Here is a 23,461-nt window from a genome sequence, read left to right as displayed (position 1 = left end):
GGACATAAACATCTATCTATCGGTCTTGGCGGTGAAGGCTGCATATTTACAGTACTGTGAGGGTCATCTTAGTGAACCCATACCTGTTTGAGTTTGAGGTAGAAGGTCTCACTGAAGGCCTTGCGGCTGAAGTACCAGAAGCGTTCGTTGGCCGGGTAGACCCGCACCAGGGTCTCCAGCAGGAACCGCACCGGTTCAACCACCTCCGTCACCACCAGGTCCACAGCCACAGTCATATACACCTGCTTATCTGGAAACGATCACAGAAAGAACATAGTGGGGGGTGGGGGCTTAGGGGTAAGTGATGGGGTCGTAGGAGAGGTTTATGCTGAGTTGGTGTTTGTAGTATCAACAAGGACTCCAGAATGCATACAGTGTAACTGCCTGAGTCTAAGTGGCTGTTGTCGGCTGACACAGTGTAAGTGGATATGAAGGTACAGTATGCACTTGCTTGAATCTTTTGTTCATACAGTGGGGAGAACATAGTGTGTTCTTAGTTGCATAAATATCAATACTCTTTATAGGGCATAGGGGATAGGGGATGAATGAGCCAACTGAAAGGGGGGTAGCATAATGCATTCACATTCATATCTGTGTAACGGATGAGAGGTCTTTAGACCAATCTTGAAATATCACCTCTATGTATTTATACACACTGTTAACAAAAACAACACACCCACTATGTACAAAAACAAGGCATATGGAATTCACAGCAGGAGACACGCTTTTTGATATCTGAACAAAGTGAGATGCAAAGGTTATGGCATAAGACCTTCACATGGAAAGTGAAGTTTGGGCAGTTTAATCTTACCATTTCCCCTTCTGGGGGATAAAGGTAAACTATAATGATGGAAGAGGATAAACAAGAGCAGATAGCAAATCACCAAACTGTGAAACAAAGGAAAATAACCCATTTCACAGTGAGAAGGTTTTATTATAACAATTAACTTGAAAAAAGACGACAACACTACAGCCATTATAAGAAATTGTCTAAAAATAGATTCCAATTACGATAAAGTCAAGCATAAAATGTTGATTTGGAATGATGTTTTAGGGTAACGGCATCCCTTCAAGCTTCAGATACCTCAGGATCACTTACTCCCAGTCCCAAAAGAACTTGTTTAGTTGAGACAACTAAAATTGTTCTATTTTAGATTGCTCTCTCTCTCTGTGTTGGGATTAAGCAAGAAAGGGATAACTCACTCCCAAAACAATGTTTGTCAGATGCTTTCATACTTAAACAGCAGCATATAATTATAATTTTCTTTTCATGTCCTCCAATTAGTGGACGGTTTGGGCAGGGGGAAAAAACGGACTAGAAATTATGCAAGCAATGCTATCGGATAGAACTTAAATTCTATTTTTCAAAGCTGATCTATCCCTTAAACATTTATTATAAAAAAATAAAAAGAACGGTGTAAATCCTGCTCTATACATACCAACTATACCAAAAATGAATTGTTGTATCAGGCACATGTAATCAGGCTGACAATGTACATGGAAACAAATATCCAAGTTCATGGTTTACATAGGCCTATGTTATGCCAACCAGTAATCAAAGCCTTTTACTTATAGTTTCTTCTTATGTTGAAACGTATACGAGAGTGGTCTGTTATTTATGTGTAAGCGTTGGTTGTAGTTTTGGCTACCCAGGAGCTGGGTTGCTTTGACAACCTGCCTCATAGGCTCAAGTCAAACTCTTCTGACTTTTCCGAGTCAGCAAGTTGGCAGCTCGACTAATTTGTTTGATATAATGGGTTCAGTGAGGCGAGGTCTTGCACTCGCACCGCTCTGTAATGTCTTACTGTAACACTAAAATGATGTGGACAACACCAACATATCCCAACATTCAAGTTGGTTACCTCTGCTACGTCAACATTTTTTTACTACCCCTCGAAAAAGCACACAATTTGACTGTAAAAATACAAGAAACCACAATTAACTGATTTTGATAATGTTATGAATATTGAAAAAAGTGATTTTACAAAAATATGACCCAGTTGGTCAGGAGCGAGAATTAATCAGAGGAAGGTGCTATAGCCTACAGTTTGAACTTCGGACCATCTAGACATGACCACTATGCAGAATTACCACATGGAAAACATGCCTCTGCCCTCAATAACCTCAGGTTGAATGCTCCCTGAGCATAGCCACAGAAATATTCCAACAGGCCGTCCACAGAGATGAAAACCAAAATAAAATTAGTAAATAAAGTGCCTTCCAAAATATAATTAATCAACATCATACTGTACATACTAGACTATAACAACATCAAATAACATCATTTTCAGTGGCGTTGCTCAGATTTTGGGGAATAAGGGGATGGAATTGAAAGAACCAGCAACCTCCGAAAGCTATGCTTTTACTGTATCCATAGGGCAGTACGGAAGGACTTCCTTATAAAGCACTACAGTATATGTTAAATACGATGGGCTGTGCTTGGACATGCTACAAGCTAGGCTAAACGCTAGGCTCAATGTTAAGCTAAACGCTAAGCTAAATGCAAAGCTGGTGACAGAGCAGGGTGTTCCGCCTACCTTTAGGTGTGTCCTCATTCAGCACCTGGAAAGCAGGCAAGTTGGGGTTCCATGTGCCGGTGATCACATACGCCTTTCCATCCGAGCTCTTCCCCATGGACTCCTAAACAAGAGCAGACGCAACACATAATTGACACACTCCACATAAACCTCTGCTAAAAAATGCTAACAATACATCTTTATACACTTGTAAATATCACTGTAGAACACTGACGAATATTGTAGTATGAATAAACAGGAAGAATTTGGATTCTACTCATAAGAAGTTTAGTAAACCACCCAACACACACCAAGTAAACTGGGATTTTACATTGTGTATGATCACGATGTGTACATTGGACCTAGAGTAGATGACAGCAAATATGACACTTAATATGTCACATCTTATGGACATCATTGCTCTGTAGAGCTGTAGCTTATAGTCAATAAGGGAACAAATTCCCAATTCATGTCAATAATAACTCTAAGCAACTGTTATGTCCCTCACATTATGAACAGTGCAGTATTATGACAATAAAACAGAAAAGAGAAAATAATGAATGTTTATCATAGATCTAGAGAATATAGACATTGAATATTAGCTACACTCATGTGGGCTAATAAATAGAATTCATCAAACCACCCTGAGAGCTTACCATGTCTAGCAGATGCATGTCACTGTTCCGCACCTTCTGCCCTGGGCTCAGCAACATCCCGAAACACCTAGGGGAGACGGGGACAGGTCAGGAACAATGGATCAAGGGCCACTGCAATTCACCTTTCATCATTTCAGCATTTGGTTTTTATCTTATAAATGGTCCTTGCTGAGAGACTCTCTAGCGGTAAAATAAAATGAAATTAAAATCGAATTAAAATTGCAATAGTCAAACATTTCTCCAACAGGTAACACGCATTCCACAGTGTGTTTACTTTAGTTTATTTGACCATTTTAAAAAGAAGCACATAAAAACAAAGACCTACATGTACAAAAATAAGACTCTCTGGGCTAGTTAGTGTGGGTTTATTTGTATGAATAGTCTTAACTAAGTTTTAACTAAAGAAATCTAATGTGACTGCAGCCCAGTGGCAGTATCACAATAAAAACGTACTGCCTGTTTCTTGTAACAGGAGCGCCATCAAGTGGTTACTGTGAGAATCCCTCCTTATTTTTCTTACCATTCACCATAATGTACTGCGCTTCCACAAGACCTGGATCAAACACAGGTGTGCTTAATTAAGCTTGCAGTTCACACTTTGGTGACTATTCGATTGGTTCCACTGTACCAGGCAAGCTAATTCATGTGCAACTCCATTCATCTTATACAGCTAGTTGGGCATAACACAGTAGGTATGCTACGCTATAGTGTCATTGTTGAGGAAAGATCCAATAGGATGTTGACACTAAAAATAGGATCCACGGTCCAGTACCTGCTATTCATAGAACACTACAAAACAAACAGGAGGGAGGAAATGAGGGGGTGGAATAAAAAGCACAGTCTAATTCTTCTAAACAGCTGTGCTGTTTAAAAGCCTGTAAACATGACTGATGAAGTTGATCTGAAAAAAATCAATCAGAAAAACCTGTTATTTGTTTATAGTGGCATATCAAACATTGTCTGTTTTATCTACACTGTAGCTACTGTATTTCCAAATGTGAAGTTTTCCATAGGTTGCCGTAACCATTTGACCCAGTAGAGTTACTACAACTTCATGAGCCTACTCTGAAATTCAGTCCCTGGATAGAGGATTCTCAACCTAGGGCTCTGCTTCAGGATGTAATAGCTTCTCTTCTAGCTCTGCACTAACACACCTGGTTAATCTAATTGAGGTCCAGCCAAGCTGCTGATTAAAGGAATAAGAATTAGAGAAATAAGTTAGGAGGTGGGCTGGAACAAAGCCTGCATACCCATACAAAGGCCTGGCCGCCCCAATTCTTATGCATGCAAGCCCTCTTGGGATTCCTCGGTTCCATACTCTGCACACACTCATGTTTTGTTGTCTTCTTTTAAACTTTGTATGCAATTAGATCCAAACAAACCCTACACTTCTATGTTACAGTGGATACAATGCAGTGCAGTGAATACGCACTAAGCCCCCTCACCTCTCGATACCCAGCTCTTGATTGCTCATCTGCTGAACTGTGACCACCACCTTCTTCTGCACACCCTGGCGCAGCTTGAAGTAGAACTTGTCTCTGTCCTTAGGAACTGGGCTGCGGGGAGGTGAATGGAGAAGGTGTTAGAAACACACAGTTGTTGGTTTTAAGTCTATATTATGATGTCTGTCTGACACATTTGATGACCCCCTTCACAACAGATGAGACACCTGGAATTTCCCAGGTTGTACACTGGTCTACTCCTGGGTATATTACTGGGTTTGAAAACCTGGGTCAAGTCCAGAAAATACCTGGGTCCAAGATGCAGTGTGAAAGGGGTTTTTAACTGAGCGCTTTAAACTGTGTTATTCTGTGTTTGTGTGCATGCACACACACAGGCTAACCTGTAGTTGCCCTTGCCGTCATCTTCCCGCACCTCCAGGGAGACGGTGAAGGTGAAGACGTCACTGTCGGGTGAGAGGGGCAGGGCCGAGTCCCTCACATCAGGGGCCGGTTTGGAGGAGCGGCGAAATGCTGTGGAGAAGCTGTAGAGGATGCGACTCACCTATAGCAGGGAGGGAATATTGAGAATAGGATTCATCACGGCAGAATATATATATTTTTTTTTTACAGACAGAAAATTGGGAGAAAAGTTTTCCTGGTGTTTTTGTGGGGTTAAGAAAAGAAGAGTATTTCTACTGAGTCCTGAAATCTAACAAAGCCAGACAAAGAAATCATCATTCCAAAAACCTTAATCTATGGGTCTTGGTCTTGGACTTGAAGCGCCCTCCCTTGGCTTTCTTCCAGTATTATGGAGGCAAATGCCAAGGCACCAAACTACACTCTACTATAGTAAAACTCTTCCCAAGGTTAACTTCACTGTGACTCACAGCTTCTTTGATGTGGCAGGAGAAGACATGGATCTGAAAGTCCTCAGAGCTACGGTAGCTCTCTGTGAAAGAGAAGCAGTCGCTCTCGATGGAGCCCTCACGACCGCGGGCGCAGAACAGCACCTTGTAGATGGGAAACGAAGCAATCTCCGTGCCCGAGGCCTGGTCCACAATCCTAGAGAGCAGGAGAGGACAGGGGGAGTTCAAGGGATATACAGTTAGGTCCATATATATTTGGACTCTGACACAATTTTTGTTATTTTAGCTGTTTACCAAAACATATTAAAGTTACAGTTATATGAATATAGGCTTAAAGTGCAGACTCTCAGCTTTAATTCACATCCAAATTGGAGGAAGGGTTTAGGAATTACAGCTCTTTAAAATGTAGCCCCCTCTTTTTCAAGGGACCAAAAGTAATTGGACAATTGACTCAAAAGCAGTTTCATTGACAGGTGTGGGCTATTCCTTTGATATTTCTTTATCAATTAAGCAGGTAAAAGGTCTGAGTGTGGCATTTGCATTTGGAAACTGTTGCTGTGAACGCACAATATGCGGTCAAAGGAGTTCACAATGCAAGTGAAACAGGCCATCCTTACATCCTGCAAAAACAAAAAAATCCATCAGAGAGATAGCAGCAACATTAGGAGTGGCCAAATCAACAGTTTGGTACATTCTGAGAGAAAAAGAACGCACTGATGAGCTCGGCAACACAAAAAGGCCTGAATGTCCACAGAAGACAACAGTGGTGGATGATCGCAGGATCCTTCACATGGTAAAGAAAAACCCCTTCACAACATCTAGCCAAGTGAAGAACACTCTCCAGGAGGTAGGCATATCATTATCCAAGTCTACCATAAAGAGAAGACTTATACAGAGGGTTCACCACAAGGTGCAAACCATTCAATAAGCCTCAAGAATAGAAAGGCCAGATTAGACTACATTAGACTTGCCAAAACACATCTAAAAAAGCCAGCCCAGTTCTGGAACAGCATTCTTTGGACAGATGAAACTAAGATCAACCTGTACCAGCATGATGGGAAGAAAAAAGTATGGAGAAGGCTTGGAACTGCTCATGGTCCGAAGCATACCACATCATCTATAAAACACAGTGGAGGCAGTGTGATGGCATGGGCATGCATGGCTTCCAATGGCACTGGGTCACTAGTGTTTATTGTTGATGTGACAGAAGACAGAAGCAGCCGGATGAATTCTGAAGTGTTTAGGGATATACTGTCTGCTCAGATTCAGCCAAATTCAGCAAATTCAAGTTGATTGGACAGCACTTCACAGTACAGATGGACAATGACCCAAAATATACTGCGAAAGCAACCCAGGAGTTTTTTAAGGCAAAGAAGTGGAATATTCTGCAATGGCTGAGTCAAGTGATCGAACATGCATTTCACTTGCTGAAGACAAAACTAAAGGCAGAAAGACCCACGAACAAACAACAACTGAAGACAGCTGCAGTAAAGGCCAACCCTTTGAATTAAAGCTGAAAGTCTGCACTTCAGTTGCATCTCGATCCATTGTGGTGGTGTACGGAGCCAAAATTATGATGAAATTGTGTCACTGTCCAAATATTTCCGGACCCAACTGTACTTCACAAGTCACAACTTAATGCATCATAGAGACATTATTTAAAGATGCAGAGCCATCCTTCATCAAACCTTAAAGGATATAAAATGTGGTGTGCTGATGACTGGTGAGACCCAAGCACCTCATACACTGACGTTGTCATCTATTGATGTCAACATTTTCTACATGCCTCCCTAATTTCCTCTCTGTCGTAATCCTACAGTGCAAGTCATGTTCATACAAAAAAAAAGTATGTTTGTGGGAAATTAGTCATTTCATGACCATTTCATAACCCAATGTTTCATTTCCTCTTCTGTGGACTTCAATGGTTAGGCATACAGCCAAATATGCTCTACCCTTCATAACTGGTGCAGGTGCTCCCATGTCTAATATATATACAGTACCAGTCAAACGTTTGGACACACCTTCTCATTCAATGGTTTTTCTTTATTTTTTATTATTTTCTACATTGTAGATTAATATTGAAGACATCAAAACTATGAAGGTACCCTAACCCTATGAAGGTACACATATGGAATTATGTAGTAAACAAAAAAGTGTTAAACAAACCAGAATATGGTTTATATTTTAGATTCTTCAAAGTAGCCACCTTTTGCTTTGATGACAGCTTTACACACTCTTAGCAAGGTGTGTCCAAACTTTTGACTGGTACTGTATGTATGTATACACACACACACACACACACTGTATATGACAACTACTACACACTTGACATTGCAAGTGTGTAGTAGGACTAGGAAGTAGGACTGTTCAACTCCAGTGGCAAAGGTTCTGACATGACACACAAACAAATGCACACCCATGCACAGCAGTATTAGGCACTGGTGTTTGTGTGAGCGACGGACTAGATTAAGGTAGCAAGATGTGTGTCAGTAGACACACACACACAGGCCTACAGTATGTTACTGACCTGACGCAGCCTTCAGGTACGTTGGGCACGTAGAGGGTGACAGGTATGGGGATGGCGCTCTCAGCCCGCAGGGTGGACATGGCCCTCAGTGCCTCTGGCTCACTGCGAGGGGCCTTCACCCACGTACAGCCAAGGTAGGACAGTTTACTGAACTGGACACTGTCCTCCTCCTGCACCGGGAGACTGCCCACAGGACATGCAGACACCTCTGAGGGGACAGATAGGAGGGCAAAGGTCATTTCTGCTGAGGTGGTCAAGCAAGTCTGCTTTTATTTGTTTTACACATGTAAGTGGTCTTGGCTGACTCATTCTGCTAAATTGCTAGCTGTATAATATCACAGTTCAAGGTATAGTATGTGCATTAGCATCAGCATTAATTTTACCATAAAGATTCTATGTTGGGCTCCATGCATTTTCATTTGTTCAACTATAATTTGGAGGGGGAAAATCATGCAAACAAAAGGTAATTCTCAAATTCAAGCCCAGTGCTTGAGTACAATTTCTGACTTGAACTGGGATGGAACTAATCAAGATCAAAACTGTTATTTGATATACATTTGTAGTGCAACAATGTTGTTTAGACAATCCACAATACCGTTAGCATGTAGCCTGCAGTTAGGACTGTTCTAAAATAGCCATCTACAGCGGAGCAAGCTAGGTATGGGAAAGAGGAAGTGTGGAACATGTCTAACCTGACCTGTGGTTTCAGACTTTCTCAGTCAACAACAGGAACTAGAACAATGAGAGCTGCACCTGGATTTACACTGCTGACTTGCACAATTATTACCAACACTGAAATGCAACTTACTGGAGATTAGTAAGTAAAACATGAATGTGTATTCTTCATGTATCTATCAGAGATTCCGGGCCAAATGGCATGTATATTTCTCCTTTGTGAAATATATATAAATAATATTTTCTCCATGGTTGCTTATATGTTCTGACCGTTTATTTTAATGAGTCATAAAACAAATTGTATGAGTAAAGCCAATGGTGGAGGCTTAAGTTTGTGGTTAGCCTACGAATTCTGTGAGTAGATCCTTCATTCTGGGTCCTCCCTAGCCTTAATTCTTTTAGCATGTTTGTAGCAGAGATCTACTTTGTGTTTGGGTCAGACAGTCAGTCTCCCCCAGGGAGGCAGATATCTCATCGTTTATGGTTTCTTCAGTACAGATGTTCCATACAGTAACGCATTAGTTAGTTAGACAGTTTTCAGATATCTGATAAGAAGGTAGATAAGATTTCTTTATGCATGAGAGGTCAGCAGGACAACCAGTCAGAGGGCTCCTGTGGTTTCAGGGACAACATTTAACTGATTTAACTTCTTATTTTCAACTTGATGCATCTAAAATTGTTGATAGCATTCATAAGACATGGGCTTATATCTTACCATGAGATTCAATACTCACAAAACTCAAACCTTCCCCTTCCCAAAAGTGTACAAGGGTGTGTGGAAATCTTATGTCAGACATGCTTCTATAGCTAGACATCAGCTCAATGGGAGGTTTGACAGGTGTACAGTACCAGAGGATAGGGGGTCCAGCACCAGGCCTAGGGGCCGCGTCTTTGGGTCAGGTGTAGTGGGGGAGAGCTCTGGGTCCTGAAGTTTTGCTCTTCTCTCCACCTCACTTTTCTCTTCCTTCCCAACATCGTCATCCAACACCTCCTCCATTGCTCTCTCCAGCTGCTCGTTACCATTCCAGGACATCTGAGAGAGGGATTAAGAGGGCAAGTGAAATAATACATGGATGAGCAACAAGTGAGTGAGTGAATGAGTGAGTGAGTAAGAGACTGAATAAATGAATGCTTGAGTGAACAAGTGAGGGAGAGTATATAAACTAATGACTTGACTGACTGACTGACTGTCCCTCACCTTGAGTCGGGGCTTGCCCTCGGAGCCTGAGGGTGATCCTCCGGCAGAGGGCTGCACCAGCACAAATTCCTCGCTGGTGACAGTGGCCACGGATTCTGTGGAGCCACTCACTTTGCCCAGAGAGGAGCTGTCATCCATGGTTATCCAGGGAGCCCAGGGGCAGGTGCTCTCCCCCTGCCCTCACAGCACAGTGCCTTCGGCCCCCTTCTGCAGCAGCCCTGGACACATCAATACAAAACATAGGCCTTTCTTAGGATTTCCATAATCACATAAAACCCATGGCTTGTACAATTATAGGTTGGGTTAGGGTGTGGGGACTGAGAATGTGTGGTGTGTCAAAGTAATAGACTGGTCAAAACACAAATTCTGTGAAATGTTATGTTGCTCATTTCTAATGTTCATTTAATGTTTAAAGTTCATTCTACACAAGGTTACACTTAAAATTATTTAAAAAGAGATTTTAAAGAAAATTACAGCAAGTATGAAAACACATTAATGACAAAAGGCATAGTACAACCCATAGTAAAAAGAAGCAAAATAGAAAACAGGGTAACTATTTAGGGTATGTGTGGCCCTAAAGAGCCACAATGTCAATGTCATCATAGCTTCATTCTAAACTGTGAAACTTGAGTGAAGAGGACATTCAGACTCAGCTGACAGCAGTGCCCAAAATCTGCCAACCCAGACATTACACCAAGCCTCAATTACCACAATGTCATCTGAAATGGATATCTTCGATTCATCACAGTCAAATTATGCTTAGGCCCAGCTTGTGCTGAACAGCTCAGAACACAAAATAGGCCTATGCTCTGCACTTTGTTTAGAAAATGAGTCTGAATCTAGCCTAAATGTTTTGCCAATGTTACGCTCTGTTAAAACAGAATTTTACCCTGCTATCCAGAGGATGTGTTGTTTTCAATAGTCAATAGAAGACACATTCACAAAAAGTTGTGTTTTAATATGATCCCTGAGTCAAGATATACTGCTTTGTTTTGAATGCCCTGATCAGTCCTGATTTTCCAAATTGCCAATTCCTACTGTACAACTCCCAAGATTCCCATCTCCCTCCCACGTGAGGTCCTTCTGTTGAACACGACTGGAAATGAATGGACACATTGAAGTCTGACGTCACCAGATTCATTTCAATAGTTGTAGCTTGTGTCGCTAATGCCCCAACGAAATGCGTACTTCCTCATCACCATTTTGGTCTGTCCACCCACTGAACTTGCTCAGTATTCACTCTCGTCTAGAACAACGCGAGAACAACGAGTGAGCAAAAAGCGACCCCTGGGCAGCCATGAGCAGGCCTCTGCCAATCTAGCATGCGCACTGGGTTACCAATACAAGAAGCACACAGAAATACACCTCAGCCTTCAGCCAACAAGCAATGTTGAGAACGGGGCAATGCAGATACAGCACATCATTCTGTTGATAAAACAATACCCATTATAGAAGTCGCTTTTCTTTAGCCAAGGCTAAAGCACATATAGATAAACTGCAGTAACCTTAATGTGTAGCCTACATCGTAATTATTGATCGTATTTATTTAGTTCTGACGTTTATTAATTTATGCCCTATTAGGATCAATGACTGTAACAGAAGGATACAGAAGGAGTATAATTTATTCAGATTCTGTGCTTTTTTTGTATTATTTATGAGAAGCTCCTAATCTGCCTAGGTGTTCAAAATATACTGAACGATTAGTTTCAATATGGCCACGATATTTCATGTTATTTCATCATCCACCAATATATTCTCAATCTAGCCCACTAAATATCATTTTATACTCGCTGTAGCCTAATCAGATTCACAGTAGAATGAGCATGCCTGGCGGACATCCTGAAGAAATCACACCTCGCCATTTGTCAATTCCTTTGCATTGCTTTGCATCTCACACCTTTGTCCTATTGTTGGGATGATATTTAAGGACAAGGACAGCAAGATTTGAGTTACTCGGGTAAGGCCCATGGCCACCGGTCTCCCATGTTGTCCTTGACACACGTTAAAGGTATGGTTAAACTTATAGTCACATGTTGCTTTGAAACTGTTAAATTGGTTAATTTGTTGATACTCTATTCTCATTCTTCCTATGTTCATTAATGTGATGTGTTGGGCTAGATAAATGTTCTGTTAATACAGCATGACATAATGGTGACCAAGTTCTCCCATTTAATGTCTAATGTTCACATGCATCATTAACGACACGTAGAGTCGAGTTATCAGCTTCAGATATTGGCTTGAGAGTAATCTGCTCGCGATTTATCTTAACTTGAGAGCATGGTAAAATAGCATTTTTGGTATTCTTAATGGAATCTAGGATCAATATGAAAGTTGTCCTCTCCTGGCATTAACATTAACACTCTCACCAGCTCATCTCCCTATTCAGACTGTTGTTACAGATAGGTCCTCCCCCCTGGTGAGCATAATAGCAGGGTCAGAGTGCAAAAAGTCTCTGACGTATTTTAACACAGTATGAGACTTTTTAAGGAAGTAAACACAGGCCTCGCGTTTCGATAGCTATGATGCAGCTGCACCCAAAATGATGACAGATGGAAACGGTATGCATTGTGGATTTACCTGAAATACACATGAAACTGGATTTTGGGTAAACACCTTGAAGTATGATACTGATCTGAAGACTTTTACCAGTTTTGGAAGGGTATAACAATAGCCTGTATAGGTTTAATATCCTCTGTCTCACATCTTGATGAGATCAAATTCAATTTCAAATTATAGCTTTGAGACGTAGGCCTAAAATACATACAGTACAACCTTGGTCTCAAGGTTAAGTCATGATCATAAAGGGACAATCTGAGATTTAAACAACAAAGTGGTCACCCCCAACTTTTGGGGGTAAACAGCTATGGTATGGGGTTGGAGAAATGTAAGGACTCAAACTCATAAACAGAGCTATGGATGCAAGGACTGACCATCCATTGGGTCAAAATGATAGTTTTAACCATGTTTTGAAGCTATAAAGTGTTTACAATTACATTGTTTTTAAACAATGTAGAAAACCAAGCTTATATTTTGGAATCTGAGGGGCTAAGACAGTTGAACTAAGCACATGAGGCATTTATATGTTATATTCAACAATCAATAGCAAGGCCTATATATCATTAATTTAATATATCATTAATTGCCCCTTTAAGATAGCCAAGTGGTTCTTGAACTGAGACCTGTTACAGTGAATGAATAGCTGTCCTACAAACTGAACATTTCCAAAGACCTTGTTTTAAAGACAAATTTACCTTGAAACTCTGCAGAAACACTGTCCGCTGCAGCATGGAATAGTAGCAGCTGGGAGTTGCTAGTCCCCTTCACCCTCGAAGCCTGCCTTAAAGAGTTGCTTGCTAACACTTGCTAGCCACCTAGGCTAACACCATCAAAATGAAACACGTGGACGGCATGTAGCAGGGGTCTTTGACCCTTGTTGGCGAAAGAGCCCACACAGATACAGAGTAAGGGCTAAACACACAGCATGGCCTGTTGGGCAACTGTGTCCCACTGAGACAGCAGAGTCATGTGCTCCCATCACACTCATTCAATTACATCCATTACAGGCTGCAGAGGAGGGAGACAAAGAAATGAATGCTCCCAGTGATAGGCTATTAAAGTACCAAGTTTTAAAGAGAATTCAGAGTATGATTGTTCTCAATGTTTAAAAACAACTGTATTTGCACACATTTTTCAGTACACAGCACACACACACGCATGCATGCACATACAGTGCACACACATGCAAGCACACACAGACATACAGTACACACACACACACACAGTTGTGCAAATGTTATGGAGGTGGTACAGAGACCCAAGCTCTCGTAATGACAAGTAGTCTTGCCAGAGACCCAAACCCCTGCAGTAGATTACAAAGCTCAGTGGACAAGGGCAGTGTTTTGGTATGTGAGATTTAGGCCTATAGGCCTAATATACACTCCACACACACACCAGAATCCCCCTCTTCTTCTCAGGTTTTCATCTTCATCTAGCCCCCCTTACTGTCCTCCCCTGGCATTAACATTAACACTCTCACCGGTTCATCTCCCTATTCAGACTGTTGCTACAGAGAGCTCCTCCCCCCTGGTGAGTCGTTCCACTGTGCACGGTGTGTGCTTTCAGAATCTTCGGCCTCTTCCAAGGGAATCGGCAACAGGAAAAGATCATACTGCAAGGATGGACATTAGTATAAACATAGCACTTTTAAATGTGAGATCTTTAACAAACAAGAGTTTCTTAATTCATTATTTTATTTCTGAGAGGAAGTTACATTTTATGTTTCTTGGGGAAACCTGGCTAAAAATTGACGGCATTGCAACTCTTGTTGAAACTCCTCCCAACTACAATTTTTTTCAATCAGTGAGACGGGAGAAGAGAGGTGGGGGAATAGCTGCTATTTTCTCTGATCAGTTTAGCTGCACTAACATTGATCTGGGTCAATTCTCTTCCTTTGAATATCTTGCCATTGTGCTAAAAGCTGAATCAAATGTGCTTATTTTAACATTATACAGACCACCAAAGCAATTCTCAGAGCTTATGTCTACCATTATTAAAGGTATGTTCGTTTTTAACCCAGCAGGATGCTGAGGCTAATTCATGCTTTTACATCAACCAGACTTAATTATTGTAATGCTCTTTTTACTGGCTTTCCTAAAAAGACAATTGAGAAGCTACAGCTGGTTTAGAACTCTGCAGCTCGATTCTTGACGAAAACAAAGAAGAGAGAGCATATAACCCCTGTCCTGGCTGCACTGCACTGGCTCCCTGTGTCTTTTAGAGTTGATTTTGAATTATTTGACTTGTTTTTAAGGCTCTTAATGGCTTAGCACCCCCATACATCTTAGAGTCCTTGGTATCCTATGTCCCCTCAAGAGCCCTCAGGTCCTCTGAGGTAGGTCTTTTAAACGTACCGAAGGTTCCCCAAAAGAAAATTGGGAAAGCCGCCTTCATCCATTACGCGCCAAAACTGTGGAACCCCCTGCCAAAATGTATTAGAGAGGTGGACTCAGTAGACATTTTTAAACGACAGCTGAAAACATATCTTTTTAACCTGCCATACAATTACCAATACTTTTTTTCTACTCTTTTTACTTTTTGGATTATTTTAGTGTTTTTTTATTTTTATTAAAGTTGTTTTATTCATTATTGTGATATGGTTGTGCTGAACTATTCATTATTGTCTTATTTATACTTTGTCTTATGATGACTGTTGGATAGATGATTCACTTACTTAAACAAATGTATTTGTTGTAAGTCACTTTGGATAAAGGCGTCTGCTAAATGCCATAAATGTAAAATGTAAATGTATTGTGATATGGTTGTGCTGAACTGTCAAAACACTTTGAGCTGCATAGTCTGTATGCTATACAAATACATTTATTATTATTATTTATTAATATATATGCCATTTAGCAGACACATCTATCCAAAGTGACTTACAGTAGTGAGCAGATACATTTATTATATGGTCCTAGTGGGAATCGAAACCACAACCTTGGCTTAGCTTGTGATGTGTAGCTGGCTAGGCCTAGACCTTTCCAAACCTGTTTTACAATGGTTTGCGCATTATATGTTTATGAGAAAGTTAGTCATGGTTATTGGGGACAATAGGCCAAACTGTGGGCTGACTCACTCAATGAATTTAATTAGCAGAAAAATACAGGCTATAAGCCTAAGCCTAGCTCTTTCAACCCACCCTGGTAATTTAAACAGTGGGCCTTATCTTGCCACAGTTCCCCCTCAATATGCAAAGCACAATACCAGAAAGGATAAGAGTGTTGGCTATCTCTATTGATTTAATTGTGCCCTGAATGTTTGACTATTATGTTTCAAGGAAATGTCTAGGGCTTTTTTATTTTGAGAGACAGGGGCTGTGTTCCAAAATGCGTTCTTGCACTTTATCTAGAGCGTATACCGTACTTGGTATATGGTCTATAGAGTGCAAGACCGCATTTTGGAACATAGCCAAGGAGTGTAGCAGTTTCCCCCTATCCCCTCTCTAATAAAGTAACCCCCCTATCCCTTCAGTCTCCAGTCTTGAATGTAGGCCTAATACCCACATTGTCCTGCATACAGTAGCCTGATAATTATTGGTGACCTATCTAAACATGGGAACCAGGTAAGCCTACTGTAACTGTTGTACCAACACTATATCTCTCACTCACAACAGCCTATATTTAGGTAGGGGAGTGGTGAGAGCTATTGAGAACACTCATAGACCGTCTCTACACACAAAGACAATAATGATCCCATTACATTTGTGAGTGGGCAGGCAGAGGTTGGTCTGAATTACAGGTGAAACTGGCTCCCTGGCATTGCAACACACAGTTAGACACTCTCATACAGTACAGGTTCAGATCCCTTTTACCACGTAGTCTACTCAAATGTATTATCAGGCTGTGTGAGAGTTAAAGCATTTTTAAAGCATAATTTTATCAGCATCATCAACCCACCATTGATATGGTCCCAAAATATAATTACTTTGTGCATAAAAACCTCATAGATATACCAGTTGTGAGCTCAGATTTACTTCCTGGAATACTCTCATAGTGATTGTTTTGTGTCAAAACACATCATCATGAGACTATTGCGGGATGTAAATCTAAGCATGGTATTAGGATATCTATGAGGCTTTAATGATATTTCGAGATCTTGCTAATGGTGGGCTGATGAGAAATATATGTTTTTTTTGGTAAAATTCCGCTTTAACAAAGACGAGGTAGCCTCACCTTAAAATCAAATCAACCATCAAGCTACGGGCCTAAGCTTTTTCTGTTGCAAAAAAAACACAATAAGGGCAAAATATCCTAGCCTGTAGACTAGGCCTGAGTGGTATACATATACTATATAAAAGGAATAAATATACCAACAAAAAAAAAAACACTCTAGACTAGCCTATATTTAGTCCAATGCTACAGAACTGCTTTCAAGCATTCAGCACCTGGAAAACGACTGAGCTGATGGTCTCAATCATGAAGGTGGGGCATCCACTTTTCCTTGCCTGGCATCTCCTTCCAGATGACATTATGGTGGGCGAATGTCTGTCTATAGCTGTATCATGGCCAAACCCGAGGACTCAGACTTAGCACTCCCACTTGTCCACACACAGTCAGGTCACCAGCCAAATCTGCATAAGTTTTATGATGTTTTTAAACAAAATTGTCAGTGTTGACGGTAAGGAGGATGGGTGAAAAGTGGCATTATTTCTCATGGTAGGTTCTCAGACTTTCTGCAAGATGCCAAGTCTCTGACAGTACTCTGGATATATCTGGGCCATGACTTCACTCTGAGTTCCTGTGGAGAGCATGGATAACTGCTTGGTTACTGGTGACAGCAACTTTCCTCCGGCCTCTCTGGCAAAGACATCTGATCTCAGTATGGTGGGGCCCATACAGGCCTGTCACTGCTGTGGCTAACCTTAGGCCTACCTACTGTACGGATGCACTCACAGAATGAGAAACCAAAGAGGGTAGACTGACTGACTCAGTTGTGCTTCCTTTGTCAACTGCATTTTACGCAGTAGGGGCATCCATTAATGAACTAGTTGTCCAACCAATAAAGATCATCTTGTGTGTGTGTGTGTGTGAGAGAGAGAGAGAGAGAGAGAGAGAGAGAGAGAGAGAGAGAGAGAGAGAGAGAGAGAGAGACTGTTTTTGCAAATATGGATAATACTTCAAATGCAAACACAGCAGGTCTAGGTCTAGCCACAGTCGCTAAAACGTTGTACAACACTTGATGAATATGAATAAACACTACTGAAACTGCTCCTCTAGCACAAGGCCACTGTAAAGCTTGACTTGACCTAAAACAGTCTGGAGGGTGCTGCATATTTACTTTCTATTCTATGTCCTGATTCACGTGATCTTAATTATTGTCCTCCAAGATATACATGTTTTTACAGGTTGTACTGGCAGATACTAAATACTGTGCATTAGACATTTTCTCCCTCCCTCACCATACTTGCCAAACCTAGATAATTCAGTATTGTAGCTAGCAACTACACTAACATTTCCAGCCAGATATTAAGATCCAGCCTTCCTGTAAACGTGGATGCCCAAGTCCAAGTAAAGTTAATTGAGGAGAACAGAGGAAAGGTGTGGCAACAAGGCAAACTTTTCGACACAAGCTCCTGACAAATTATCGGTTGTCCACTTTGAGACGGATGAGCCTAGAAAGGCCTAGCAATACGTCTCAGCTGTCTGTCACATGAAAACATGCCAGCTAACAAACAGATAACTACGTTGTAAATAGTAAAGCCATGTACAGTATTTGGCTAACCCAGCTACAGGTCAGACAGCTTCCCTTAACCTACCTCTGTTTGTTGGGTAGCTATCTACAGTATCTGTTATGTAAATGTTACCTAGCTGCAAGCTAACACTTTGAGCATTAGTGTTAGGAAACTACAATCGCTGGTTGAAGTCTAACAACAAGATAGCTATTTACTGTAGTATAGTACAATAAACTGTAATGGCAATTTGCCTGCGAGTTGCACAGGAAGGAAACTAGCTAGCCAACTAGCAAGCTAGCTTCGTAAAGAACATGACAAATGTTTAGCTTGCAGGCTAGCATATGTTTAAAATAACATATATCAAGGAAATTACACCATTGCTTTGTGATGTTGAGCTATCATACATAAGGCAAGTAAAGACAGGGCTGTCACAACATAACTACGTGTCAAACCACTGAGACTGGACACAAAAGTGCCTTACAAGCTACACCTGCTAAGCTAGTTTTTGCAAATGCTAGCTAGCTTGCTCGCTCGCTATGAGTCAAAACAGTTCAGCCACCAGATTTATCTGGTGCAACCTCGCACAAGACATTGAGAAAAGTCGGTAACAAAAGAACAATACTGACTGTGAGCCATTATATCAAGTTACCCTTACACCACACGCAATTGTCGCAGGTAAATATCTTCAGAAGGTAGCTACAAAACAACTTACTTGTTTAGAGTGTGAACGCCTCCGGAGTCCGAGCGAGTAGCTGTCAGATGAATTGCAGCAGCACACCGATCGGCAAGGCGAACCCCACCGGTCCTATGCGCGTTCCGGAGACTCATCAACGCTCCAGCTGCAAGGCACGGGAGCGAGCCCGTAGTATTAGTCATTCTGGCATCTGGTGAAAGTAAAGATGTTGTGACATGCTTTACTGTTACATTTTAGACCAGATGGAAGTTTGTTTTTTGGTTAATGTAGGCTACAGACAAAATTAGGATTTTTTTTCTTTTTTCTATTGAGTCTTCTAGACCCTTGAAATATGGCCGTATTGTTATAAGTAATGGGTATTAGCCTATTCTACTGTGTGTGTGTGTGTGTGTGTGTGTGTGTGTGTGTGTGTGTGTGTGTGTGTGTGTGTGTGTGTGTGACCAACTGTTGGCATACAACACACAACTAAAGAGAAAAAGCTTTTGAATATACTGCGTTGTAGAATAACGACAACAATGGCATTTTAAGCAGTTACAAATCTTTAATTGTCAAAAAGTAACACTGTGAAATATTTGATTTGTTTCTATTTTCATTCATCCTTTTGTCTTAGCCTTGTGTTTCTAAAACTCCATAGATTTTTTAAAAGATATTACTAACCCAATCTAGCAGAGCTCAATAATGAAAATGTATCCTTATCTAGCATGGAGGTAACTATAATTGTGTATGTATTCTATATTGAAACTTGCTTTAGGCAGAATTCTGGAAGCCCTAGTGCCTTTGTTCTGACTTGTTTTATTTGGACCCGTTTGGATTTACTAATGCACAAAACCTTAAATAACCCTTAAATAACACTACAAACAAAGCCTGTAACTTTACATCATATTCCTTCTTTCAACCTCCCATCTACCACTAGTGTCTTTTCATTTGTTTACTTAGGCCTAGAATAACTGGAGGAAAAAACACAATATTTCCTCTAGTGCAAAAGCTTTGCAGATCTGCCTCAAAGTGTAAGGAGCCAATGGATTAAAGACTGTTTACCATTTGGTTATGGCAATGCTGATGTTGTCAAACAAGGTTGGATATGGCAATCCCTGCCAAGTATATAAGTGTCAGGGGGAAAACTATTTAAAAAATGTGTGGTAAGACTATCATACATGTCTTTAATTTCTTTTTCTTAGCTGTTTCAACAAATCTAAGTTTGAAATTGTTTTCACACCAAAACAACATTGTGGCAAAATCAATGTATGTGGTAAGCAATGCTCTATAATGAATAGTTTGAAATTAGTGCCATAACATGATTGATAGACTAGTAATGGTGTATTCTTTAATTACATAAATATTGTACTTCAAGTTTTTCACAAGTTGAAATAAATACTATGTTTAAAGAAAAAACATGGACGTGTACAGTTCATATATTTAACAAGCGGATTCAGAAGAGTGCAGACACAAAATGACACAAACTACAGTACAGCACATCTAAATCATACCAGACTTCATACAATCATACAAGAGTCTCAGTCGTTCCTAATCAAAATGCATTATGGCCAAATCCCAAAAGTCAGCCGGTCAATCAAGGAGACAAACTAATACATAACAATGCTTTCAATGCATGTTGTTATTATATATATTTTCAACATTTTGCATCACTGTCAATAAATAGAAATACAATATATTCATTTGAACCTTAGCTTCAGTGCTCTGCAGTTTGACTAGTAGGTCTACTGGTAGTCCAGTTTTGAGTCATGGACAAACTGTCTATTCAATACGAGATCTATATCATCCTCTTCCAAAAACTACGCCCTTGTACTGACCTAACTTTAAACGGTAATATTCTAGTCCTTCTGTACCATCAAATTCTATTGTCCCAAAAGAAGCCACCAGGTAGTCCTATTTCAATAACAAAGTTACAGTTACAGTTGAAAGAAAAACATACAAGATGGACAGCTGCATTGTTTGGCTTTTCTCTCCACCTCTCTTGGGTTTGAGTGCATAGAACCTGCATAGAGAAAGCTCTGAAGTAGTGTCTCTTCATGTGTTTACTCTACATCTCATCCATTGGTAAGAAACATTGATTGTTCTTCTTACTGGTTACCTTCATTCATTACCTTCATTCTCAAAATGGAGTTTGCTTTAGTTTCTGGTCCAAAATTAAACATACTGTATACAAGATTTATTTTTCTCTCTTTTGGCAGATATAGGAAATTACAAGAGTAGGTGCAGGTGAGACAACAATATAGATAGCCCTCAAACAGTAAATATAGGAACACCACACACTGCAGCACCTCAACAGACAGTGTGTAGGTCTCATCCCCTCAAGTGGGGACTAATGAATGCCCTTTGCTTGGGGTTTTATACAACAATAAAACAGTATAGCTACCTCCGTTTTAAAAAAGAAAGATTGTCTACTCAAATCTAACCAGAAGCTGGCTCAACAGTATAGAGAGAATGAGAGCGAGGAGGTTCATGACCACAGGCTCATATGACGGTTGTTCCTCTGCGATGTCCCACTGTCACTCATCTTTTTGTGGTCAAAAGAGAGAGAGACTCAAAGACAGGTGCTGCCAGGGGCCACCCTCACAAAAATATGGTCAACTTTGAAAATACTTTAATCCAAAGCAATTACCATTGAACATATATTCAGTGTATATGTGGCCCGTGCAGGAAATCAAACCCACAACTTTGGCTTTACAAGCACCTTGCCCCCACCAATTGAGCAACCAGAACATGAACATACATTAGAAACCCCTGGAGAAAATTGGGTAGGTGGTCACACTTCAGTACTGATGGCTCGGGTGCTAGTATAGAAGTCCGGCACCAAGTTGCGCTGCTGCTGGCTGGTACTCAACAAGGTGCCGTGCTGGGGGGGCAGGGAGAGTGCCAGCGCCTGGTTCTCGTAGTGCGTGGGCATGTAGGTGATGCGCTCACCGCCGTTGCGTATCTCGTCAGTAGTGCGGATGTAGAAGGGCGAGTCGTAAGGGGAGCAGGTGGGGCAATAGGTGCGGGGGACGCCAGCAGTGGTGGGGGCAGTGCCAGAGGCTGGGGGGTCTGTGGAGAGGGAGAGGGGGGTAACAGCTGCCCCGTCCAAGCCGGGAGCACTGCAGGCGTTGCAGGCGAAGTGGGGCTGGGAGACAGAGCCAGTGTCAGATTCATTTTTCTTACAGCAGTAATACTGGAGGTAAGAGGAGAAACAGAGAAGGTGTGAGAGAGTTGGAGAGAAAAAGTGGATGTAGAGAGAGAAGGGGAAGAGAAGGAGAAGAGAAAGTGACAATGAGAGTGAAATATAGAGACAGTGGGAGAAACATGAGTGATGGAGTTGGGGAGGGAGAGGAGGAAAAAATTAGAATGGGGAGAGGTTGAGAGTGTGAGCTGTGTGAAGAGACCAGATGAGGGAATGCAGTTGAAAGGCAAAGCCACTTTACTGGAGTAATCCACAAGGTAGACAGGAACAAACCTTGGAAAATAATAAACAAAAGGATTTAAATAAGACAACTAGGACATTAGAGAACCTGTTCCTAAGACACGGCATTAAAGGACCATGAGAGATGTACCTCTGGCAAGAGTCAAGCTACCACACAGCGATAAACAAAACACACAACTTATTATTAAACGGTCATAATGAAATAATAATATGCACCTGTTGTGCCTGAGTTCATGAGGTGGTCACTGCCGCCCCCTAGTGTCCAGATGAAACCATGACAGAGAGTAAGGATGAAGGACAATAAATGAAGAGAAAAGGTGACAAAAAGGCGGAAAAATAATTAAAGTGATGGGGTGAAGACGGATAATATTGGGCAAGTGTGACAGAAAAAAAAAGGCAATATATGATATATCATGGTTGTGGAAATGAAGTCACAGTTTATTGGTCATATGCACAGGATACAGTTGTAAATTGTAGAAGAAGTAGAACTAGAAGAAGTGACTCTATGCAGGACACACACACACACACACACACACACACACACACACACACACACACACACACACACCTACCTGGAGTCTACAGTAACAGAGCACTGCTATGATACTCAGGAGTATCACCGTGGCGAGAATTCCTCCAGTTATAACAACAGTTCCAGCTGTCATCCGACCAGCTCTCCATCAAACTCTGGAGGCACAAATAGTTACATCATCAAACCAAGTCCATGGGCTAAGAGAGACCAAAGGAACGTCCAAATTCCAAAGGAATTTCTTACAAGTGTGTTTCCTCTCACCCTCGTTTCCTCGTTCACTCCCCTCGTTTCCCTCTGACGTTTTGAGTAGGAAGCAAGTGGAGGAAGGAGGAGAGGATGTGAGGAATCAAGTTTTTAACAATTGAGAATGGGTCCAGCTGTACTGAATACATTCATAGACATAATTTTATGGAACTAAGATAAGATAAAATAATACAACTTTATTGTCCATGACATTTTCATAAACTGGTACTCACGTTCACCAAAGTGTGCTTTAACACCTGCAATAGAGAACATGGGAAGTACCAATCACGTTTATATTCACCATGCAACAATTAATAACATACCCTATATATTGTATATTCTAGAGTACAGTGATTGTGAAGCTGTTATCCTTGATTGTTCCAGTGACAGTTGTGATTTGATAGTACGGTATATGATATTGTTGACTCTTGGCTGTGTGGGAAAAGAAAGGAGTGAAACTCACATCA

The 23,461-nt window shown here is 41.0% G+C and overlaps 2 protein-coding genes across 3 annotated transcripts in view; both read right to left on the bottom strand.

Annotated features, from left to right (window-relative positions):
- Positions 1–18,886, bottom strand: part of rabgap1l (RAB GTPase activating protein 1-like) — an 89,870-nt gene extending 70,984 nt beyond the window's left edge. For both annotated transcript variants that reach the window (XM_083672126.1, XM_083672127.1), the window contains exons 1-10: positions 18,820–18,886; positions 9,881–10,098; positions 9,532–9,715; positions 8,008–8,215; positions 5,502–5,676; positions 5,016–5,176; positions 4,618–4,728; positions 3,173–3,239; positions 2,538–2,640; positions 84–250 (exon numbers count right to left, since the gene is read on the bottom strand). In XM_083672126.1, the coding sequence (XP_083528252.1) occupies positions 84–250; positions 2,538–2,640; positions 3,173–3,239; positions 4,618–4,728; positions 5,016–5,176; positions 5,502–5,676; positions 8,008–8,215; positions 9,532–9,715; positions 9,881–10,018 (1,314 nt within the window). In that variant the 5' untranslated portion in view covers positions 10,019–10,098; positions 18,820–18,886. The remainder of the gene's footprint in view (positions 1–83; positions 251–2,537; positions 2,641–3,172; positions 3,240–4,617; positions 4,729–5,015; positions 5,177–5,501; positions 5,677–8,007; positions 8,216–9,531; positions 9,716–9,880; positions 10,099–18,819) is intronic.
- Positions 18,887–21,568: 2,682 nt separating this feature from the next.
- Positions 21,569–22,884, bottom strand: fam163ab (family with sequence similarity 163 member Ab; the record flags this gene model as incomplete). Its single annotated transcript, XM_083671387.1, has 2 exons — positions 21,569–21,970; positions 22,792–22,884. The coding sequence occupies 2 exons, from the start codon at positions 22,882–22,884 to the stop codon at positions 21,569–21,571; spliced, it is 495 nt and encodes a 164-aa protein (XP_083527513.1).
- Positions 22,885–23,461: the final 577 nt, after the last annotated feature.

The sequence above is a fragment of the Argentina silus genome, assembly GCF_951799395.1.
Source record: "Argentina silus genome assembly, chromosome: 6".
Taxonomy (NCBI): Eukaryota; Metazoa; Chordata; class Actinopteri; order Argentiniformes; family Argentinidae; genus Argentina; species Argentina silus.
This window is presented reverse-complemented; position numbering and strand designations above follow the sequence as displayed.